Source organism: Hippopotamus amphibius, chromosome 2 (assembly GCF_030028045.1).
Source record: "Hippopotamus amphibius kiboko isolate mHipAmp2 chromosome 2, mHipAmp2.hap2, whole genome shotgun sequence".
In the NCBI taxonomy this organism is placed as follows: domain Eukaryota; kingdom Metazoa; phylum Chordata; class Mammalia; order Artiodactyla; family Hippopotamidae; genus Hippopotamus; species Hippopotamus amphibius.
Window position 1 is genome coordinate 142,803,814 of NC_080187.1, and position 19,492 is coordinate 142,823,305.

The 19,492-nt window shown below is 47.4% G+C and overlaps 1 protein-coding gene and 1 pseudogene across 1 annotated transcript; both read right to left on the bottom strand.

Annotated features, from left to right (window-relative positions):
- Positions 1-599: 599 nt before the first annotated feature.
- On the bottom strand, positions 600-2,004 carry LOC130844522 (aggrecan core protein-like). The gene is given in 2 exon segments (XM_057720728.1): positions 600-778; positions 1,731-2,004. Coding segments are annotated over 2 exon segments (453 nt in total).
- A 2,266-nt stretch (positions 2,005-4,270) lies between these two features.
- Positions 4,271-19,492, bottom strand: part of LOC130844523 (uncharacterized) — a 28,138-nt pseudogene continuing 12,916 nt past the window's right edge.

Here is a 19,492-nt window from a genome sequence, read left to right on the forward strand (position 1 = left end):
ATCACAGCTTCACTGTAGGACGTTGCTGCTGTTTCTCCATTTACCAGAGGCTGCCATTGCTACTCTGATGTCATCTGAGATAAATAAGTAGAGTCTACTCTGGAGGCAGTGAAGGTTGTTTGCATATGTTTTCCCATGCTCTAGCTATTCCCAGCTATTCAAAGCAGTTTTCCACATTTTGAATTGCAAATCATTTCATACAGTTGTTTTCACAATAAATAAAAGCAACCAATTTTCACCTTAAAAAAAAAAAAGCAAACAGAATGTAAAGTTATTCACAAAATACATAACCCCCAAAGTTTAAGAAAGAAGTAAGTGAAGAAATAGTGGCAAAGAGAAAAATGAGTAGGAAGAATAATGATGTGTAATTTTCAGGGAGAAAATGTTCCTGTAGGGCAGTGTTGCTAGTGGTTACTCACTCCACGGCAGGACAGAGGACCAAGGATTTGGGACAGGTCATCGGGGCCTGACCTAGAACTGGTTAAGGTGTCCCTCCAGCCCCAGCCGAGGTTGGCCTCAGTGTCAGGCTGGCATCAGCTCAGCGCTGGTCAATGTTCCAACCCATCGTGCCCACACTCTGATGGTGGCCTGGGGCTCGCTCACCTGACAGTCTGGTCGTCCGGCCAGCTGGTGTTGCACTGGTGGAAGCTGGCCTTGCAGGCGGCCTGCAGCTGCTCGGGCGTGGTGAGGATGGCGCTGTTCTGCAGGCAGGCCCGCTGTGTCCTGTTGAAGTTCAGGGTGTAGTGCATGGAGATGGCTCTCTAATGGAACACGATGCCTGCAAGACACACGAGGGCGAGAGAGCAGCTCAGGCACAGCCTCCCATCACCCAGGCTTTTGCAGAGTTAGGGTAAGAGTCAAGGGGACTTAGTCAAGGGGACTGGGCTGTGCCTCTAGCTGATGGGTGGATCCTGTCTCTACATTTGCACCTGGTCCTTCTGCCTTTGCTGGAGCAGCTCCAGTAACGGGGAGCTCACTACTTCACAAGGCATCTTCTTGGAAACCTGTGATAATTCTGATAATTGGAAAGTTCTTTGACTTGAACTAAAATCTGCCTCCTTATCATTTTTTCTTGTCACTCCAGGACCCCATATTTGCTTTGCAGAAAGAGACACTCACAGCTCCACGCACCCTCAGCGCAGCGGCATCCTGGGGGGAGTCCTGTTTCAGGCACAGGCAGGAGTGGCCCATCATCGGCAGAGTCTCCCAACAGAAAAAAATCTGGTGCTGACTGAAGTCCTAAAGCCAACCAAGGACACAACCAAATTCTTTGGTCCATCGAGAGAAAAGGAACTGGGGAGTCCTCATCCCTTTCTCTGGCTTCTGGAGCTGGAGGTGAGGGCAGGAAAAGACACCTGGGTGGAGAGTCAGGAGACTGCTCTGGTTCACCTCCAGAGAAACCTCAGGCAAGTCACTTAACCTCAGTTTGCTTGTCTATAAAATGGGGATGATCACAGGGCAACCAAATCACAGGATTTGTTGGAAGAACAGACTGTCCTTTACACGTGACTGTAGCCCCAGAGTATTTAATTCACTTAAATTCCACAAAGAGTGGACTTATCCTCTCTGTTTTACAGAGGAAGCAACTGAAAGTTAAGTAATTTGACTGAGGTAAACCTTCACGGGGAGGAGCTGGGATTTGAAAGCCAGCCAGCCTGGGTGCACACCCGTGAGGATGCCATTCCGGTTCTTCTTGCAGGTGAAGCAGGGTCCCTGTGGGAGGCTCTCACCTTTCACCACCACCTCCAGGGTGGCCTCGCTGTCCTTGATGCTGTGTATCACCTCGCAGCGATAGATCCCAGAGTCCTTGGAGCACAGGTTCTGGATTTCCAGGGTGGGGTCGCTGGGGATGACCGGGTAGTTGGGCAGCGTGGCCTTGTCTTTGTAGGCACTGCTGACCCGCACCCGCCCTTCAGTGGCCACCAGCAGCACCACCTCCTTCTCCTTGGAAATGCGGCTCCACTTGATTCTGGGGCCGAGGGGGGCGGTGGTCACAGGGTGCATGGGGCCGATGAAGTCGCAGGGCGTGGTGAGGGGGCTCCCAAGAGGACCCGCAGCGGGGATGATTCAGGGATGCTGACACTCAGCGAGTTGTCAGGGTCTGTGCGGGAGACACGGGGGTGGGAGACAGACCTGTTAGTGCCCAGAGAGGACCACCCAGCCTCCCTGTCAGTCCTCCTGGAAATGACAATGTCTACGCTGGGGGAGCCTCCTGTGCCACATGGAATTCCCTTTCCAGAGCAGCTTCCGCCAGATCCTTGGTCTCTGCACCTCAAGTCAGGAACTTGGAACCAGAAAGGTTTGCAGAGGAGGGCAGGGGGAACTTCAGAGAGGAGACCACCTCTCTGCCTCTCAAACTGGGGTACCCTAGGGCATGCCAAGCCATAGGATGTACAGGAATGATCTTCCCAGAGTGACAGCTTGACTCAAAGATTGGGGAAAAATTAGTTTTCCATAGAATAAATTATTATTTTTTTATTATATTATTATTTTTTTAAGAACTTTTATTGAGATACAGTTAACAGACAATAAAGAGCATATATTTAGAGTGTACAATTTGGTATCCCAATCTCCCAATTCATTCCCCCCCAACCCTCCCTGCTTTCCCCACTTGGTATCCATATCTTTGTTCTCTACATCTGTATCTTTCTTTCTGCCTTGCATTTCCTCTTTCATAGTAGTTCACATTTGCCTTATGTATTGAGGTGCTGCTATACTGGGTGTATGTATATTTATAATTATTATCTCCTCTTCTTGGATGGATCCCTTGATCTTTATGTAACGTCCTTTCTTGTCTCTTGTAACATTTTTTATTTTAAAGTCTATTTTATCTGATATGAGTATTGCTACTCCAGCTTTCTTTCTTTCTTTTTTTTTAAACATTAATTAATTTATTTATTATTTATTGGCTGCGTTGGGTCTTCATTGCTGCGTGCGGGCTTTCTCTAGTTGCAGAGAGCGGGGGCTACTCTTTGTTGGGGAGCACAGACTCTAGGCGTGCAGGCTTCAGTATTTGTGGCACGTGGGCTCAGTAGTTGTGGCTCCCCGGCTCTAAAGCACAGGCTCAGTAGTTGTGGCATGTGGGCTTCGTCGCTCCACGGTATGTGGGATCTTCCCGGACCAGGGCTCGAACCCATGTCCCCTGCATTGGCAGGTAGATTCTTACCCTCTGTGCCATCAGGGAAGTCCCTCCAGCTTTCTTTTGATTTTCATTCCCATAGAATATCTTTTTCCATCCCCTCACTTTCAGTCTGTATGTGTCCCTAGGTCTGAAGTGGGTCTCTTGTAGACAGCATATATGTGGCTCTTGTTTTTGTATCCATTCAGCCAGTCTGTGTCTTTTGGTTGGTGCATTTAGTCCATTTACATTCAAGGTGATTATCGATATGTATGTTCCTATTACCATTTTCTTAATTGTTTTGGGTTTGTTTTTGTCGATCGTTTTTTTCTCTTGTGTTTCCCACTTAGAGAAGTTTCTTTAGCATTTGTTGTAAGGCTGGTTTGGTGATGTTGAATTCTCTTAGCTGTTGCTTGTCTGTAAACCTTTTGATTTCTCCCTCGAATCTGAATGAGATCCCTGCTGGGTAGAGTATTCTTGGTGGTAGGTTCTTCCCTTTCTTCACTTTAAATTTATCATGCCACTCCCTTCTGGCTTGCAGAGTTTCTGCTGAGAAATCAGCTGTTAATCTGATGGGAGTTCCCTTGTATGTTATTTGTTGTTTTTCCCTTGTTGCTTTCAATAACTTTTCTCTGTCTTTAATTTTCGTCAGTTTGACTACTATATGTCTTGGCGTGTTTCTCCTTGGGTTTATCCTGCCTGGGACTCTCTGTGCTTCTTGCACTTGGGTAGCTATTTCCTTTCCCATGTTAGGGAAGTTTTCAACTATAATCTCTTCCAATATTTTCTCGGGTCCTTTCTCTCTCTTCTCCTTCTGGGACCCCTATAATGCGAATGTTGGTGCATTTAACATTGTCGCAGAGGTCTCTTAGGCTGTCTTCAGTTCTTTTCATTCTTTTTTCTTTATTCTTTTCCGCATTAGTGGTTATCACCATTCTGCCTTCCAGGTCACTTATTTGCCCTTTTGCCTCAATTAATCTGCTATTGGTTCCTTCTAGTGTATTCTTCATTGCAGTTATTGTGTTGCACATCTCTGTTTGTTTGCTCGTTAATTCTGCAGAGGGTCAGACTGGGCTGAGGTGGGATATAATTAGACTCCACATTAAACCATGGAAGGTATCGATAGGGAAGATGCAGCATTGCCAAATCCTGTTAGAAGGCAAAGATCTTCCTGGAATGAGGAAGAGACACTTTCACAAAATAGCACCTTTTATGGTGAGTCATACACTGAAGGGATCCTTTTATCCAGGAGAGCCTACAGGTTGAAAAGAAAACTGTTTCAGATATTTGTTGGTGGCAGATACATAACAAAGCAAGGAAGGGGGAGCAGGAATGTTTGGGGTCCAGCTCTAGCCTTTTGATGTCCTTGGCCGTCACCACCAGGTCCTTCACAGAAATCTCCCTCTGCTGCTCAGCCCTGGCGCAGGACACAGCATGGTTTTAGTGGGGACAGCTGGAAGTGACAGCAGTGCCGGCTCTGCGGTTCTGTTTTGTTTTGCTTTGCTTTTTATAAATTTATTTATTTATTTATTTATTGGCTGCGTTTGGTCTTCGTTGCTGTACATGGGCTTTCTCTAGTTGCAGCGCACAGGGGCTACTCTTCATTGTGGTTCATGGGCTCCTCATTGTAGCTTCTCTCGTGGAGCACGGGCTCTAGGCACGTGGGCTTCAGTATTTGTGGCACAGGGGCTCAATAGTTGTGGCTCACAGGCTCTAGAGCACAGGCTCAATCGTTGTGGTGCACGGGCTTAGTTGCTCCATGGCATGTGGTCTCTTCCCGGAGCAGGAATTGCACCCCTGTCCCCTGCATTGGCAGGCAGATTCTTAACCACTGCACCACCTAGGAAGTCCGCGTGCAGTTTTTAAATCTCTCAACCAACCATTATGAACTGGTTGGCCTTTTGTGGGGAAACCTCCCCAGGGTATTGCCAGGGGCTGGATATTGTGGGTCCCAGAGCAAGAGCACGAATGGAGACGCACAGACCATTTGTCTAAATATTTGAAAGTCCACGTGTTGTTTCAATTAGACCTGCCGCTCTGGGTACAATTACTGTAAAATGGGTGAGCGAGGGGGAGGAAGTGATGTCATTGGAGACCCCAGGTAAAAGCCTGGTGACATGTCGACAGTCACCAACTGAGCCCTCACTTGTGTGGTTGATGATGGAGGAAGGAGTGGGGCTGCTGCTTCTACAGCAGCTGGTTCTAGGTGGCAGCTACTGGTCATCAGGGGTCACTATGGGAGCGGCACCTGAGTGCCAGGGCTCAGGCAGAGGTGGGAGCTTCTGTCTCCACCAAGCTGGGTACCAGACGCAAGGGCGCTGCCTACTGGCTGAGGAGATCAAGGGGCTCTCTGTTTGCATCCACTGTGGGCAAAGAAAGTGTAGCTCAATGTGCTGGGCTGCTTCTCCAGGGCTCTGAACTGTTTGAAGAGGAGCCTTTTCTCCAGCTGCATCCCCAGCACCCTGCCCCTCCACCAACCTCAGCTCATCCACCTGTTGCATCTTGCAGGGGAACTAGGTTCCCCCACACCCACCAGGTGTCACAGGGGAGGGGCTCCAATTCCCTGGGCCTTGGGCTCTCTATGAACTCACAGGAGACCCTGCCTGCATGGGTTCCTCTTGTGTGAGAGTGTGTGTGTGTGGTGTGTTTGAGGGAAGGGAGGGTGGAATGAGGGAGGTTGTGCTGTGCTGACAATGCAGGTCTGTTCTGAAGCCCAGAGGAAAAAATTATTACAAAGTAAAAGAAAGAAAATTTTGGCATTTCCAAGAATGCTTAAATAATTGTTGCTCTTCTGGCCCTCAGATTGTCAGTGTGTTTAAGAGCTCTGGGCTGAGTCCTTTTCACCACCCTGTGTCCTGAGGGCAGGCTAGTGCCGTCCCTGTCTGTAAGGATTTCCCCAGGGTGTGTGGTGCCCTGGGGGACTCCACAGCGAGGCAGCAGAGAGGTACATTGGGCTTCAAGGAGAGATGGTGAGGATGGCATGTCGCTGCTCAGGGACACGTCCACAGGCTCACAACTCACAGCATTTCAGACACATGGAGGCTTCCATGGGGCCTCCCTGAGGGCTGAATTCTCTACCCCACAAATGCCTGATTATCTTATTACCCAGTCAGATCCCAGGGCACATGAAGAGGGGACAGACGTCCTTCTTATTTGGGGGCCACTCTCATCTTAATCAAATCGCGCTGGGCTGAGCCGGATGCGGAGTGTTTGCAGGATCCCTGGGCATCTGTCTGCCCTTGTTATCTGCCCAGGGGTTGAGGGCGCTTTGTCTTTGCGTGTGTGTTGAGCTGTGATGCTGCTTTAGCCATGATTGGCTCAGGTGCCTCTTCCCGACGGATGCAGGACATCACTCCCTGGGAGCAGGTGGGTCTTTTCTGGGGCTCCCAGAGGTGCAAGAGGAGGAGGAGCAGTGGGCTGGTTGTTGGAGGCCCAGGTTCTGCTCCCAGCTCTGCCCTTAAGTGACTGTGTGCTCCTGAGCAAGGCACCTAATCCTGCCGAAAAGGGCGCGGGCAGGACTCAGCCTGAGTCTTCACACCCCACAGGTTGTGCCCAGTGAGGTGCGGGTCATGAGATCGTTTGGGCAGAGTGAATACAAGCGGCCCTTCTCTGGCTGGGAATCGCTCCTCCCGTCCCTTCCCTTCCCTTCCCTGGGGACTCTCACACTGTCCTGACCCTGAGGAACCAGATTATTTCCTGGGGACCCTGCACGCCCTCTGTATACACACATCACAGATGTCAAAGGGCAGCCATGGTAACTTCCTCTGTTGTTAGAACAGACACACAAACACACCCTCATGTCCCCTGCCTCGGTCACAGTGAAGGTAAATGGGTAACTCCTTCTCAGGTTGTCCCTATATGACCTGTTACAGTAAATATAAGTTTGAGTTCAGCGTCCCTCTTTCACGTTTTGGAACCCCCTTCGCTGCACATCGGCCGCGTTCCTATTCTGGGGGGACATCCCACAGGCTTCCCTGTAAGTGGATGTTAGTCCCCTGTTTACACCTCAGTCATGGCTTCCCACGGAGTCCCAAATGCTTAATGTGGTACCCAAGGCTGTGAATGGCTTTTCCTTGCCAGATTCCGCATCTCTCTCTCTCTCTCTCTCTCTCGTCCATAAACGTTGCTCAGTGCTCGTGCTCCTGGCCTCTCCTCCTCACTGTGAGAAGTGCCCCACCCCCAGCAGAGCCCTGGTTCAGGAGCCCCTCATTTCCTCAGGATGCACACGCCACACCACAGTCAACTGTCTGAAAGGGGTTTAATCCAACTATTGGAGGATACAGCAGCAATCCACCTCCCCAAAGGTTTCAGTAGTCACCGTCTCGGGGTCATGTGATGGGGTTCCCAGGACTCCCTGAGTCACATGAGGAAAAGGGGACCATGATGATGAGTGTGGGTGTCGTTGTCATGAGTGACTCCTTGTCCTGCCTCTAGAGGATGCTCTTGTCTATCTGGGGACCTCTGGCACGTGGGGGGCACCACAGTGGGGAGCCCTGAGTGTGAGCCCAGGACTCTGCTCACCCACACCTGAGGGGAAGGTGGTGCAGGACTCACCTGACGTATTCCTGCAAGGCCAGCTTCCTACCCTGAGCCCACAGGTCTGCTGAGTGTCCTGGGGTGGATGACAGGAGGTCTATAGGAGCCCTGTAACTGGATGCAACATTTTGAGTTTACGTGCATGTGTATTTCTGGCATCGTCATTCTCAGTGGAATGTGTGTACCTAAAAAGGTAAAGAGTTTCCAAGGGGCTCTCTTCCGTATCCCAAAGAAGTGGGGTTTCCTAATACTGCTGAACCAAACAGAGTCAGTGAGGGAGCGTGGATGTGAGATTCTCTCTGGCTTGGTCCCTGGGGCAGTGACCTCCTTGGCATCAGGAGAAGCACATTCAGAAATGCTTGGCAGCCTCTCTGAGCGTTTAATTCCCCCAGATCATCTCTTTCTCAAACTGCAGAATCAGAGCATGCTGGGTGGAGGGACCTCTTTGGACCTTTGGCTCAGCTCCTCTCTCCTCCCCAGCCCCGGGCTCATCCTCACTTCCCAAGAGAGCTCTGGGCAGTGCTGCTCACAGGGTGGTCTGTGGATTAGCGCTGGTGGCAGCTGTGCCTGGTCCTCAATGAGATTAAGCACAGAGAGTGAGAGGGAGCGTTGAGAAACTTTCATAGCAGCTTGACATTGTCCAAAGATCCCACAGTATGATCAGAGTCCGCCAGTGTGGCCTGGATAGGAGTGTGTTCTGATGGCACAGCTGCAGAGACAGGAAAAGTCATGACCCACATGAAGGAGGCTGGGCCAGTGAATCAGAGCACTGCCTCCTTCATCCAGAATATCTTGCCAATAAATCAACAAATAAAGTTAGGAAAACTAAACAGAGGACTTAGTGAAGAGGTAAAAAGTGTGAATTACAAAAGGACTGATACGTTAAATAATTGTCTTTTGTTTTGTGATAAAGTGGGAGCTAATTGTCAACAACTGTTGCTGCAGACAAAGTACAAACGTTATTAAGGGGAAGGTCCTGTAAAAATATTTAAACTATGGAACAAACTCCTGGAGATTCTGCAAGATAAGTTTGTTCCCAACTTTAAATTACTTAATTGTATTTTCGGCTGTGTCAGTTCTCAGTGGTGGCACCTGGGATCTTTCATGGGGCACGCCGGCTTTTCATTGCAGCACACGGGCTTCTCTCTAGTTGTGGCTCATGTGCTCAATAGTTGCAGCACGTGGGCTCAGTTGCCCCATGGCTTGTGGGATCTTAGTCCCCTGACCAGAGCTCGAACCCTTGTCCCCTGCATTGGAAGACAGATTCTTAACCACTGGAACACCAAGGAAGTCCCCTGGTCCCAACCTTTTAAACATGTCAGTTGGACAATCAGATTAGCTTATTACATTATATCTTCAGTATTTTTAATGACTTTAATACTAACCTTCTACTGTGCTTTTTATTAGATTTTTTCATGTTATATGCTTTTAATTAAATTAGCCACTCTATGAACATGTCAGAGTACTCCTCCTGAAACTTTATTTTTAAAGTCACATCATTACCCTTCTCAAAAATCTCAAATATTTTTTTAAAGGAAAATATTAAACTTCTCTATGTGACAATTAAGATCCTTGCAACTTGGCACTGAGTCCTTTTTCCTTCCTTATTGCTCATTGCTTTTTAAAAAATGATAATTGTATATATTTCAGGTGTATAATAAAATCTCATGGGAGTTATACCTTGCATTTTCCTCACTCATAACGAGTGAGCACTTTTTCACATGTTTATCTACCACTCACATACCTGCCTTTGCAAAATATTTCAGCCTATATTTTGCAGTCAAACTATGCCATTTGAACGAATGATTTATTTCTTTTATTAACTCATTTTTCCAATTTGGCAGTAACTATTGATTGGCACAAGTTATTCACTTTTCCAAAAGAACACAGTTACTCATTAGGTCAATTTAGTGCATCGAAATCATTTGTCTCTTGCATTGATTCTCATTTGTGTAAAACAGTAGCCATTCTCATAACCCAGAACCCCTGGAACAAGACTTAAAATTGTATAGAGGGTAAAATACCAAATTAAAAATTTTAAATTACAATTCTATGATATCTAAAGATAATAAAAAATTTTCACATTTAAATCAGTAAGATACACTAGAACATTTTAGGAAGTTTGGACTATTTGTAATTGGGTTGTTTGTCTATTTATTATTAAGTTGTCGCATTTCTTTTTATATTCTAGATACCAGAAATGAAAAAGATATTCTTTGTCATATTTTTTTAAAAGTTTCCAAGAAAGCTTGCCGACCTCCTGCTCTAGAGCACGGTGGGCACATGGATCCCAGGACCCTTTGTCATAATCCTGTGGTCCCCCAGGGTCTGACACTCACAGGTGAGGATCCAAGGGTGGTCAGTCTGAATGCCCACAGAGCCGGGAGGTAAGGAGATAAGTGAAAGGGATGCAGAGGACTAAGGCCCCCTGGAGAGGAGCAGCTGCATCCGTTGGGGGTGGTAGAAAAGCAAGACACAGTGGGAATGACACGGTCTCATGTCTATAAAATCGGGAAAAAATCCACAGATACACCCTACCAACATGTGTACATATATGTACACACATGTCTAAATATGATGTGAGAGCATGTGAAGTGTGCTGAAGGCTGTATGTGAGGTTGAGGACATGGATGCTCCCTGGATGGAGGGGTGGACGCTCCTGTGAGCAGGCAGGAAGGCTGGGCCTGCGGAAGAGGGGAAACCGGTCACATGTGAGATGATCAGAGTCCTGCTTTATGTCAATTATACATGAGAATAAGAAAAATAGAGAAAGATACAAAGATGAGAATGGAAAGCAATGTAAAGTAAAGGGCGTAGCAGCTGCAAAGTTCCAGCCATGCCCCCCTCCCTCAAGGGAACGCAGCCCAGTGACACCAGATCTCTGGGCAGGAAGCTGGGGTGCTGGGTGTCTTCCCCGCTTCGGGCAGAGGGCGTGACTTCTGGACTTCATCCGCTCCACAGCTTACCCTTGCAGGTTCTAATTGCAGAGAGGGCTTCCCTGAAACTCGGGGGCTGGAATGAGGTAGAGGACGCTCCTGCAAAAGGGCGTAAATTTTAATACAAAGACGAGTTCAGTTGCCAAGAGCCGCCCTTCTGCCCCAAGGGCTGCCCAGGCTGGCCTGTCTCCACCACAGCGGCAGGAAGGCCGTCCCCTTGGCGGTTCTCTGATGGCGACAGACCCCAGCCATGAGAACTCGGCTCCTCTGGGAAGGGGACCCCGTGTCGCCAGCATGACCTCCAGCCCCAGGCCGCACGCAGGGTGCAGACTCATCATTAGTGGTAAATCCAGGCGGAGGTTTGAAGGACGGAGATGAGCACATGGCCGGCCGTGGCTCCTCTTCATCTTTTAGTCTTTACCCATCTGAAAATAATCGTAGGGCATTGAGGAATTCTTGGTGTCTTTGTGTTTTGCCTTATGCAAACAGGGTTCCTGGCCAGGGCTCTTCAAACAAGCTTGGTGGCAGTCTGAGGTAGCAAAGATTGAAGACTTTGCTCCTCTGGAAAGCTGAGGGGGTTCTCCAGGAGGGCTTGAGTGCTGGGCTTTCCTCCTGCATTTACGTCTCATGCCTGATTTTGAGGAGTGCAGGGGTGTGCTGCAGCAGGGGTGTAGAGGCAGGGCAGAGGGTGAGATGCCCGGCCTCGGCGGCTCTGTGTGTCGCAGAGAAAAACCTGGCCTCTGTTCACCAATGCCGAATAGGAATACAGAGACAGAGCCTTGGAGGCGTAGAAAGGAATAGCTTTATTACTTTGCCAGGCAAAGGGGGAACACAGTAGGCTCACGCCTCAAGAACTACCCCCCCCCTCTGGGGAATAGGGAGAGGTCTTATAGTTGGGGCTGTATAAAGGGGTCAGGGGTACACAAAAAGGATCAAGGCAATGACAGTCCTGCATTCTTCTGATGGGCTGGTGGTGAGTTAAGTAGAAGTCAGCATCATCAGCCTTCAGGTCCCACTGGTCTGGGGTCTACATGCTTGTGGGCAGCATACCCTCATTAATCATTAACTTCTCACACCTGGAGGGAGTTTTGACTTCTGCAAAATAGCTCAAAGATATTGTGTGTACTGTTGCTGGGGAAACAGGACCTGCCCCAAGGCTGCTCTTGACTGCTTCTCCCAGGTCTCCTGCAACCCCTCCCTTCACTAATTAACCGCTGCTTGAATCTGCCCACTGGAACTCAGGGAAGGCCATGGAGGCTGAATGAAGGCTGTTTTCCTATAATCAAAGAAATAGGGGACACAGAAAGGCTTTGTGCCCAGGAGCCCCACGGGACCCTGCTCCGTATCATGTGTTCAGGGTCTAGCATGGAGGGCGAGGTGCATTCAGTCCACGAGCCACTTACCACTGTTTCCCGTTGCAGAAGAGAGCCCTGGCTTGGGGTTAAAGAGGGGGGCACTGGTCCTGCCAGGGCTTGGTCTATGGCTCCTAGCCTTCTGCTGGCTTGGCCTTCTGCAGTGGAAACATGGGTCCCTCTGAGTTTGTATTCACAGAGGAGATTTGCTCACCTTTCCCAACGGTTGCCCAGTTACCAGCACAGAGGAATGGCATCCCGTGCTTCCCTCCAGCGTCTTTACCACACTGTATTGTAACTGGTGTGTTTACGTGTCCATATCCCTGTTACGTCTGTTGAATGCTGGGACTGCATTTCTGCCATGTCTATCACCAGGGTCTCGTGCATAGAAGGAGGTAAATAAATGAGTCCACTACCTCCCCCATTTCCCACGCAGCTGGAAGTGCCATATAATATCTGGGGAGCATTCCAGCTGTAATATTTGCTAGCGGGACTTTACACACGTCGGAGCGGCCAAAGCTAGTTTTGCATTCTTACGGCTAGTGAGCCTGACGCTGGCGCTGGCAAAATAGCACCTTCCAGGTGTCTTCGCTGACAATGAGCAGGGGCCGATGGCTGCTGGATCTCTTATCCAGGCGACATGCTTGGGCTGCAGATGGCACCAGGAATGACGTGGAAGGGCAGCACTCATGCTTGGCAGTGGCCCTGAGATCCTGGGGATCGATTCATGGGGCCGAACTGGATGCAGGAAATGAGGACCCTGCTCTTTGGCGGCCCTTCTCGGGAGGACCAATGGCACCGGACTCAGAGATTGCAGTTCTTGACTGCCCAGCCCGTCCTGGTGAAATCTAGGCTAGGGGAGAAGAGCAGCCCCTTACCACATTTCTTGTGAGGCTGCATGGTGTGGTGGAAGAAAGAGATAAGGAAAATCGCTTCTAGGCTGTGGCCACTAGTTAACCAGTTACTCCTCTGGGATTCAACAAAAACAGAGGACCCAACAGGTTTGCTACTAGCCCAGGGAATAGTGAATTCGGCAGCTGCTTTGTTGGCCCAAGACCGTTTCCTCATCTCCAGTGAGAGCCACGGCACTGGCAGAGCTAGGGAGAGAAGCCACTGAGGGTGGTGGCCTTGTTAGTTGCCAGTCATGAGTTTGGGGTGATTGCAGGGCAGGAAGATAGAGAACAAGCCTCTTGTGAGACAGCACTTGGCTGGATGTCATGAGTAGAAACAAGGGAGCCTTGGAACAGATGCCAAAGGAACCAACAGACCCTTTCCCAAGGCCCAGTGTACACGACTTTCCCAGGCTCCACTGCCAGACACCATCACGTTAGCCTCCTCGGCTGTGGCCACCACCACGTGCCGCTACAGCCCTTGTTCCGGGAGAGGCTGTGTGGGGACCCTCAGCTGATACTCATGCAGTGTATTCTGGCCCCGGTGGCTGGGGTGCAGCATGCAGGTGCGCTGCTCTACGATACCCAGACTTTGGAAGAGATTTTCCCTTTATAGCAGGGCATCATCCGCTCCAGCTCCTCCTCTTCCACAATTGCTTGTGGCTGCATAGTGTCCAGGTGTACTGGTAGCAGCGACAAGGTACATGAGTGATGAACGCAGGATCTCCAAGGATGAGTCCCCAGCCCTCAACGAGGATGGCTGCAAGACGCCTGCCCACTCTCCCTCCGTCCCTTCCCTGAGCGTGGTGGAAGGTTCCCTTTGCTATCCGCTTTCTCACCTCCTGTTCCAAAGGGTCAGGTTCCATCTACTGAGGAGGAGCTCATCTCTCACACAAGAGAAGGAGGGGACAGCACAGACTCCCTTCTCTAGGAGTCCCAACCCGCTTTCCTGCAGAAAAGCAAGAGCTGCAAAACCCCTGACACCTCTTTCTCCTGCTTCCGGTTCCTGTAAGCCATGTGGGTGGAAAGGCCATGGAGCCGGGCCCTGGATTGGCTCTTCTCCCCTGCTGATACACCCTGGTTCTGGTCCTTGGTTTCCTTTTGCCTCTTATTGCCTGAGGTCTCCTGCTGTTGCTGCTTAGGCGCATCTCTTCTAGTTTCTGCCTGACAAGACACAGCGGCTTCACATACCGGAGAAATTGTATTCAGGAGAAAGGGGGTGCGGGAAAATGGGGATGGGGGAAGAGCAGGAAATTGATCTGTTTGGGGACTGATGGGAGAGGAAGGCATGGGAAGATGGGGAAACCTACTAAAAGAATCATTAGGAGTCTGATAGAGGGAATTCCCTGGTGGTCAGGGGTTAGGACTTAGTGCTTTCACTGCCGCAGGCCTGGCGTCAATCCCTGGTCGGGGAAGGTCCCACAAGCCGCATGCTGCAGCCAAAAAACAAACAAAACAGGTGGGAGGGAATCTCAGCTTTGTAATTCAACTATACTTCAGTAAAAAGTAAATTTAAAAAAAATTGTTTAAGAAAGAGTCTGATAGAATTTATAACTCCCTTCCTCTTTCCTGGAGTGTCTGGCTTCCTCTGCACTCTGTTGAGGAGCAGGTCAGCTTCAGGCTTTGCCCCTACATAGGGGGACAGAGGAGATGTAGGGCTAAGTACCTGGCACACTCCTTTCTGGCCTTGGAGGCAGCAGTCTCCCGGAAGAGGGACACATTGTGCTTGAAGAAGGGCGCGTACTTCTCGGTGTCAGGCCCAGGGTAGATGTGCCGGTGTCCCCCCAGGTGGGAGTCCTCATAGCGGTCCTGGACCAGCATTGCTGCATGGATGGACTCATTTTGTTCTTGCCTGTGGAAACTAAACTCAGGGTGAGTCAAGGAAGGACTGAGAGAACGTTCAGTAGGGAGAGGAAGGCTGGCTGAGGCTTTGAGAGCCTCCTGCCAGCTTCATGGCCTTTCAGGACCTGCCCACCTGGCCAGTCCCACCTGTGTGTAGCCATGAAAACAGGCTTGGCTTTCAGAAATATGGTTTTCATCCTAAGTGCAATGGCTTCCTCTTGTAAACTAGCACTCCAAGTTATAATCTTTTAGGTTTCTGATTACGGAGTAGTATTTAACTACTACTCTATACAGTAGTTAATTACAGAAAATTTACAAGAGCAAAAAGAAGATAAAAACCTCTAATCTTACCATTAAGCTGGCATATTGGCTATGAGGATGAACTCTAGGGCAGGCCTTACTGAGTTTGAACCCTGGTTTTGCCACACATTACCTTGTTCTTTATTCCTTCCTTTCCTTCCTTCTTTATTTTAGAGGAAAATGGGACCATACAACATTTTTAAATGGCTGCCTAGTATCCTACTGGTTCTATGATTGTACTTTTGTTTAGTAAGTCCAGTAGTTTTCAACCTTTTTTCCCCATTGAAAGACATGATTCCTAATGGTCATGTGCACAGTCCAGTCTCGTGGGAGTACCTGGGGTATTTACAGTCACACTTCACCTTCATTCACACAGACATTTGAGTGCCTACTGTGCACCAGGTCCTCAGGATGTCATGGCAAAACTCACACACACACTGGCCTGCATATCACAATCTAAGTGGTGAAGAGTGATGCTATTACAGGAATAATCCTCACTCTATTCAAGCTCATTTTTATTTTATTGATTGACTGATTGGCTGGCTGGCTGCGTTGGGTCTTCATTGCTGCACACTGGCTTTCTCTAGTTGCGGTGCGCGGGAGCTACTCTTTGTTGCGGTGCGCGGGCTTCTCATTGCTGTGGCCTCTCTTGCTGCGGAGAATGGGCTCTAGGCGCATGGGCTTCAGTAGTTGCAGCACATGGACTCAATAGTTGTGGCTCACCGGCTCTAAAGCACAGGCTCAATAGTTGTGGCACACTGGCTTGGTTGCTCCGCGGCATGTGGTATCTTCCTGGGGCAGGGCTCAAACCTGTGTCCCCTGCATTGGCACGTGGATTCTTAACCACTGCACCACCTAGGAAGCCCCTCAAGTTCATTTTTATTGTCATTATCAAATTATACTTTAGTATCAGCAACACATTACTATGTTTGTAACCCTTCTTACAATGGAAACAGTGGGTAAATGATGACGCCCTATTACTGAATGACTAAACTGTTTTGTGATTATAAACTTTCACAGGAAATGGTTTCTAGAGGAGCTTTATTGGAACAACTACTACAAGCAACTATATGCCAATAAATTGGATAACCTGGAAGAAATGGATACATTCTTAGAAAAATACAATCTTCCAAGACTGAACCAGGAAGAAATAGAAACCATGAACAGACCAATCACAAGTACGGAAATTGAGGCAGTGATTAAAAATCTCCCAACACACAAAAGCCCAGGGCCAGATGGGTTCACGGGCGAATTCTATCAAACATTTCGAGAAGAGCTAACACCTATCCTTCTCAAACTCTTCCAAAATATTGCAGAAGGCAGAACACTCCCAAACTCATTCTATGAGGCTACCATCACCCTGATACCAAAACCAGGCAAAGATGTCACACAAAAAGAAAACTACAGACCGATATCACTGATGAATATAGATGCAAAAATCCTCAACAAAATACTAGCTAACAGACTGCAACAGCACATGAAAAAAATCATACACCATGATCAAGTGGGGTTTATCCCTGGGATGCAAGGATTCTTCAATATACGCAAATCAATCAATGTGATACATCATGTCAACAAATTGAAGGATAAAAACCATACGATCATCTCAATAGATGCAGAAAAAGCTTTTGACAAAGTTCAACATCCATTTATGATAAAAGCTCTCCAGAAAATGGGCATAAAAGGAAATTACCTCAACATAATAAAAGCCATATATGAAAAACCAAAAGTCAACATCATTCTAAATGGGGAAAAACTGGAAGAATTCCCTCTAAGGACAGGAACAAGACAGGGGTGTCCACTCTCACCATTATTATTCAATATAGTTTTGGAAGTGTTAGCCACAGCAATCAGAGAAGAAAAAGAAATAAAAGGAATCCAAATTGGAAAAGAAGAAGTAAAATTGTCACTCTTTGCAGATGACATGATATTATATATAGAAAACCCTAAAGACTCTACCAGAAAACTGCTAGCACTAATTGATGAGTTTAGTAAAGTAGCAGGATACAAAATGAATGCACAGAAATCTCTTGCATTCCTATACACTAACAACGGAAGAGCAGAAAGAGAAATTAAGGAAACTCTCCCATTCACCATTGCAACCAAAAGAATAAAATACCTAGGAATAAATCTGCCTAAGGAGGCAAAAGATCTGTATGCAGAAAACTTTAAGACATTGATGAAAGAAATCAAAGATGACACAAACAGATGGAGGGACATACCATGTTCCTGGAGTGGAAGAATCAACATTGTGAAAATGACAAAGCAATTTACAGATTCAATGCAATCCCGATCAAATTACCAATGGCATTTTTCACAGAACTAGAGCAAGAAATCTTACGATTTGTATGGAAACACAAAAGACCCTGACTAGCCAAAGCAATCTTGAGAAGGAAAAATGGAGTTGGTGGAATCAGGCTTCCTGACTTCAAACTATACTACAAGGCCATAGTGATCAAGGCAGTATGGTACTGGCACAAAAATAGAAAGGAAGATCAATGGAATAGAATAGAGAACTCAGAAGTAAGCCCAAACACATATGGGCACCTTATCTTTGACAAAGGAGGCACGAGTATACAATGGAAAAAGGACAGCCTCTTCAATAAGTGGTGCTGGGAAAACTGGACAGCAATATGTCAAAGAATGAAATTAGAACACTTCCTAACACCATACACAAGAATAAACTCCAAATGGATGAAAGACCTACATGTAAGGCCAGACACTATAAAACTCCTAGAGGAAAACATAGGCAGAACACTCTATGACATACGTCAAAGCAACATCCTTTTTGACCCACCTCCTAGAATCATGGAAATAAAATCAAGAATAAACAAATGGGACCTCATGAAACTTAAAAGCTTTTGCACAGCGAAAGAAACCACAAACAAGACTAAAAGGCAACCCTCAGAATGGGAAAAAATAATTGCCTATGAAACAATGGACAAAGGATTAACCTCCAAAATATACAAGCAGCTCATGCAGCTTCATACCAAAAAAGCAAATAACCCAATCCACAAATGGGCAGAAGACCTAAAGAGACATTTCTTCAAAGAAGACATACACATGGCCAACAAACACAGGAAAAGATGCTCAACATCACTCATCATCAGAGAAATGCAAGTCAAAGCCACAATGAGGTATCACCTCACACCGATCAGAATGGCCATCATCACAAAATCTGGAAACAACAAATGTTGGAGAGGGTGTGGAGAAAAGGGAACTCTCCTGCACTGTTGGTGGGAATGTAAGTTGGTACAGCCACTATGGAAAACAATTTGGAGGTTCCTTAAAAAACTACACATAGAACTACCATATGATCCAGTAATCCCACTCCTGGGCATATACCCAAAGAAAACCATAATCCCAAAAGAAACTTGTACCATCATGTTTATTGCAGCACTATTTACAATAGCCAGGACATGGAAGCAACCTAAATGCCCATCAGCAAATGAATGGATACAGAAGATGTGGCATATATACACAATGGAATATTATTCAGCTCTAAAAAGGGATGAGGTGGAGCTATATGTAATGAGGTGGATAGAACTACAATCGGTCATACAGAGTGAAGTAAGTCAGAAAGAGAAAGACAAATATTGTATGCTAACTCACATATATGGAATCTAAAAATGGTACTGATGAACTCAGTGACAAGAACAAGGACGCAGATACAGAGAATGGACTGGAGAACTCGAGTTTTGGGAGGGGGCGGGGGATGAAGGGGAAGCTGAGACGAAGCGAGAGAGTAGCACAGACATATATATACTACCAACTGTAAAATAGATAGTCAGTGGGAAGTTGTTGTATAACAAAGGGAGTTCAACTCGAGGATGGGAGATGCCTTAGAGGACTTGGACCCGGAGGGTGGGGGGGACTCGAGGTGGGGGGGGGGGAGTCAAGGAAGGGAGGGAATACAGGGATATGTGTATAAAAACAGATGATTAGGGCTTCCTAGGTGGTGCAGTGGTTAAGAATCCACCTGCCAATGCAGCGGTCACGGGTTCGATCCCAGCTCCAGGAAGATCCCACATGCCGCGGAGCAACTAAGCCCGTGGGCAAAAAAAAAAAAAAAAAAAAAAAAACAGATGATTGAACTTGGTGTACCCCCAAAAAAATAATAAACAAAAAAAAAAAGGGAAAAAAAATAAAAACAGAAGGGAAAAAAAAAAACTAGAACAAACCCCATAAAGTTCCTTATGTGCTAATACGAAATAGTTCTAAAATACAGTGGTAAGTAGGGTACAGAGAGTGTGAAAGTTATGCTATTGTCTGGGTAAAAGGAGAAAAACAATTTATATAAATACATGTATATATGTGCGTTAAAGTTTTGTGAACGTGTACACATGACCTAGGGAACACTGATCGGTTCCAGGGAAGAAAACTGAGTAGCTGGAGGAGGAGGGTAGGAGAGAGACTATTCACTATGTCTTTTGAATTTGCATACATAATACATCACTTATCTATGATATGTGGTGTATTATCGATGCAAAACATTGTTTTTAATAGCTACTCAGCCCC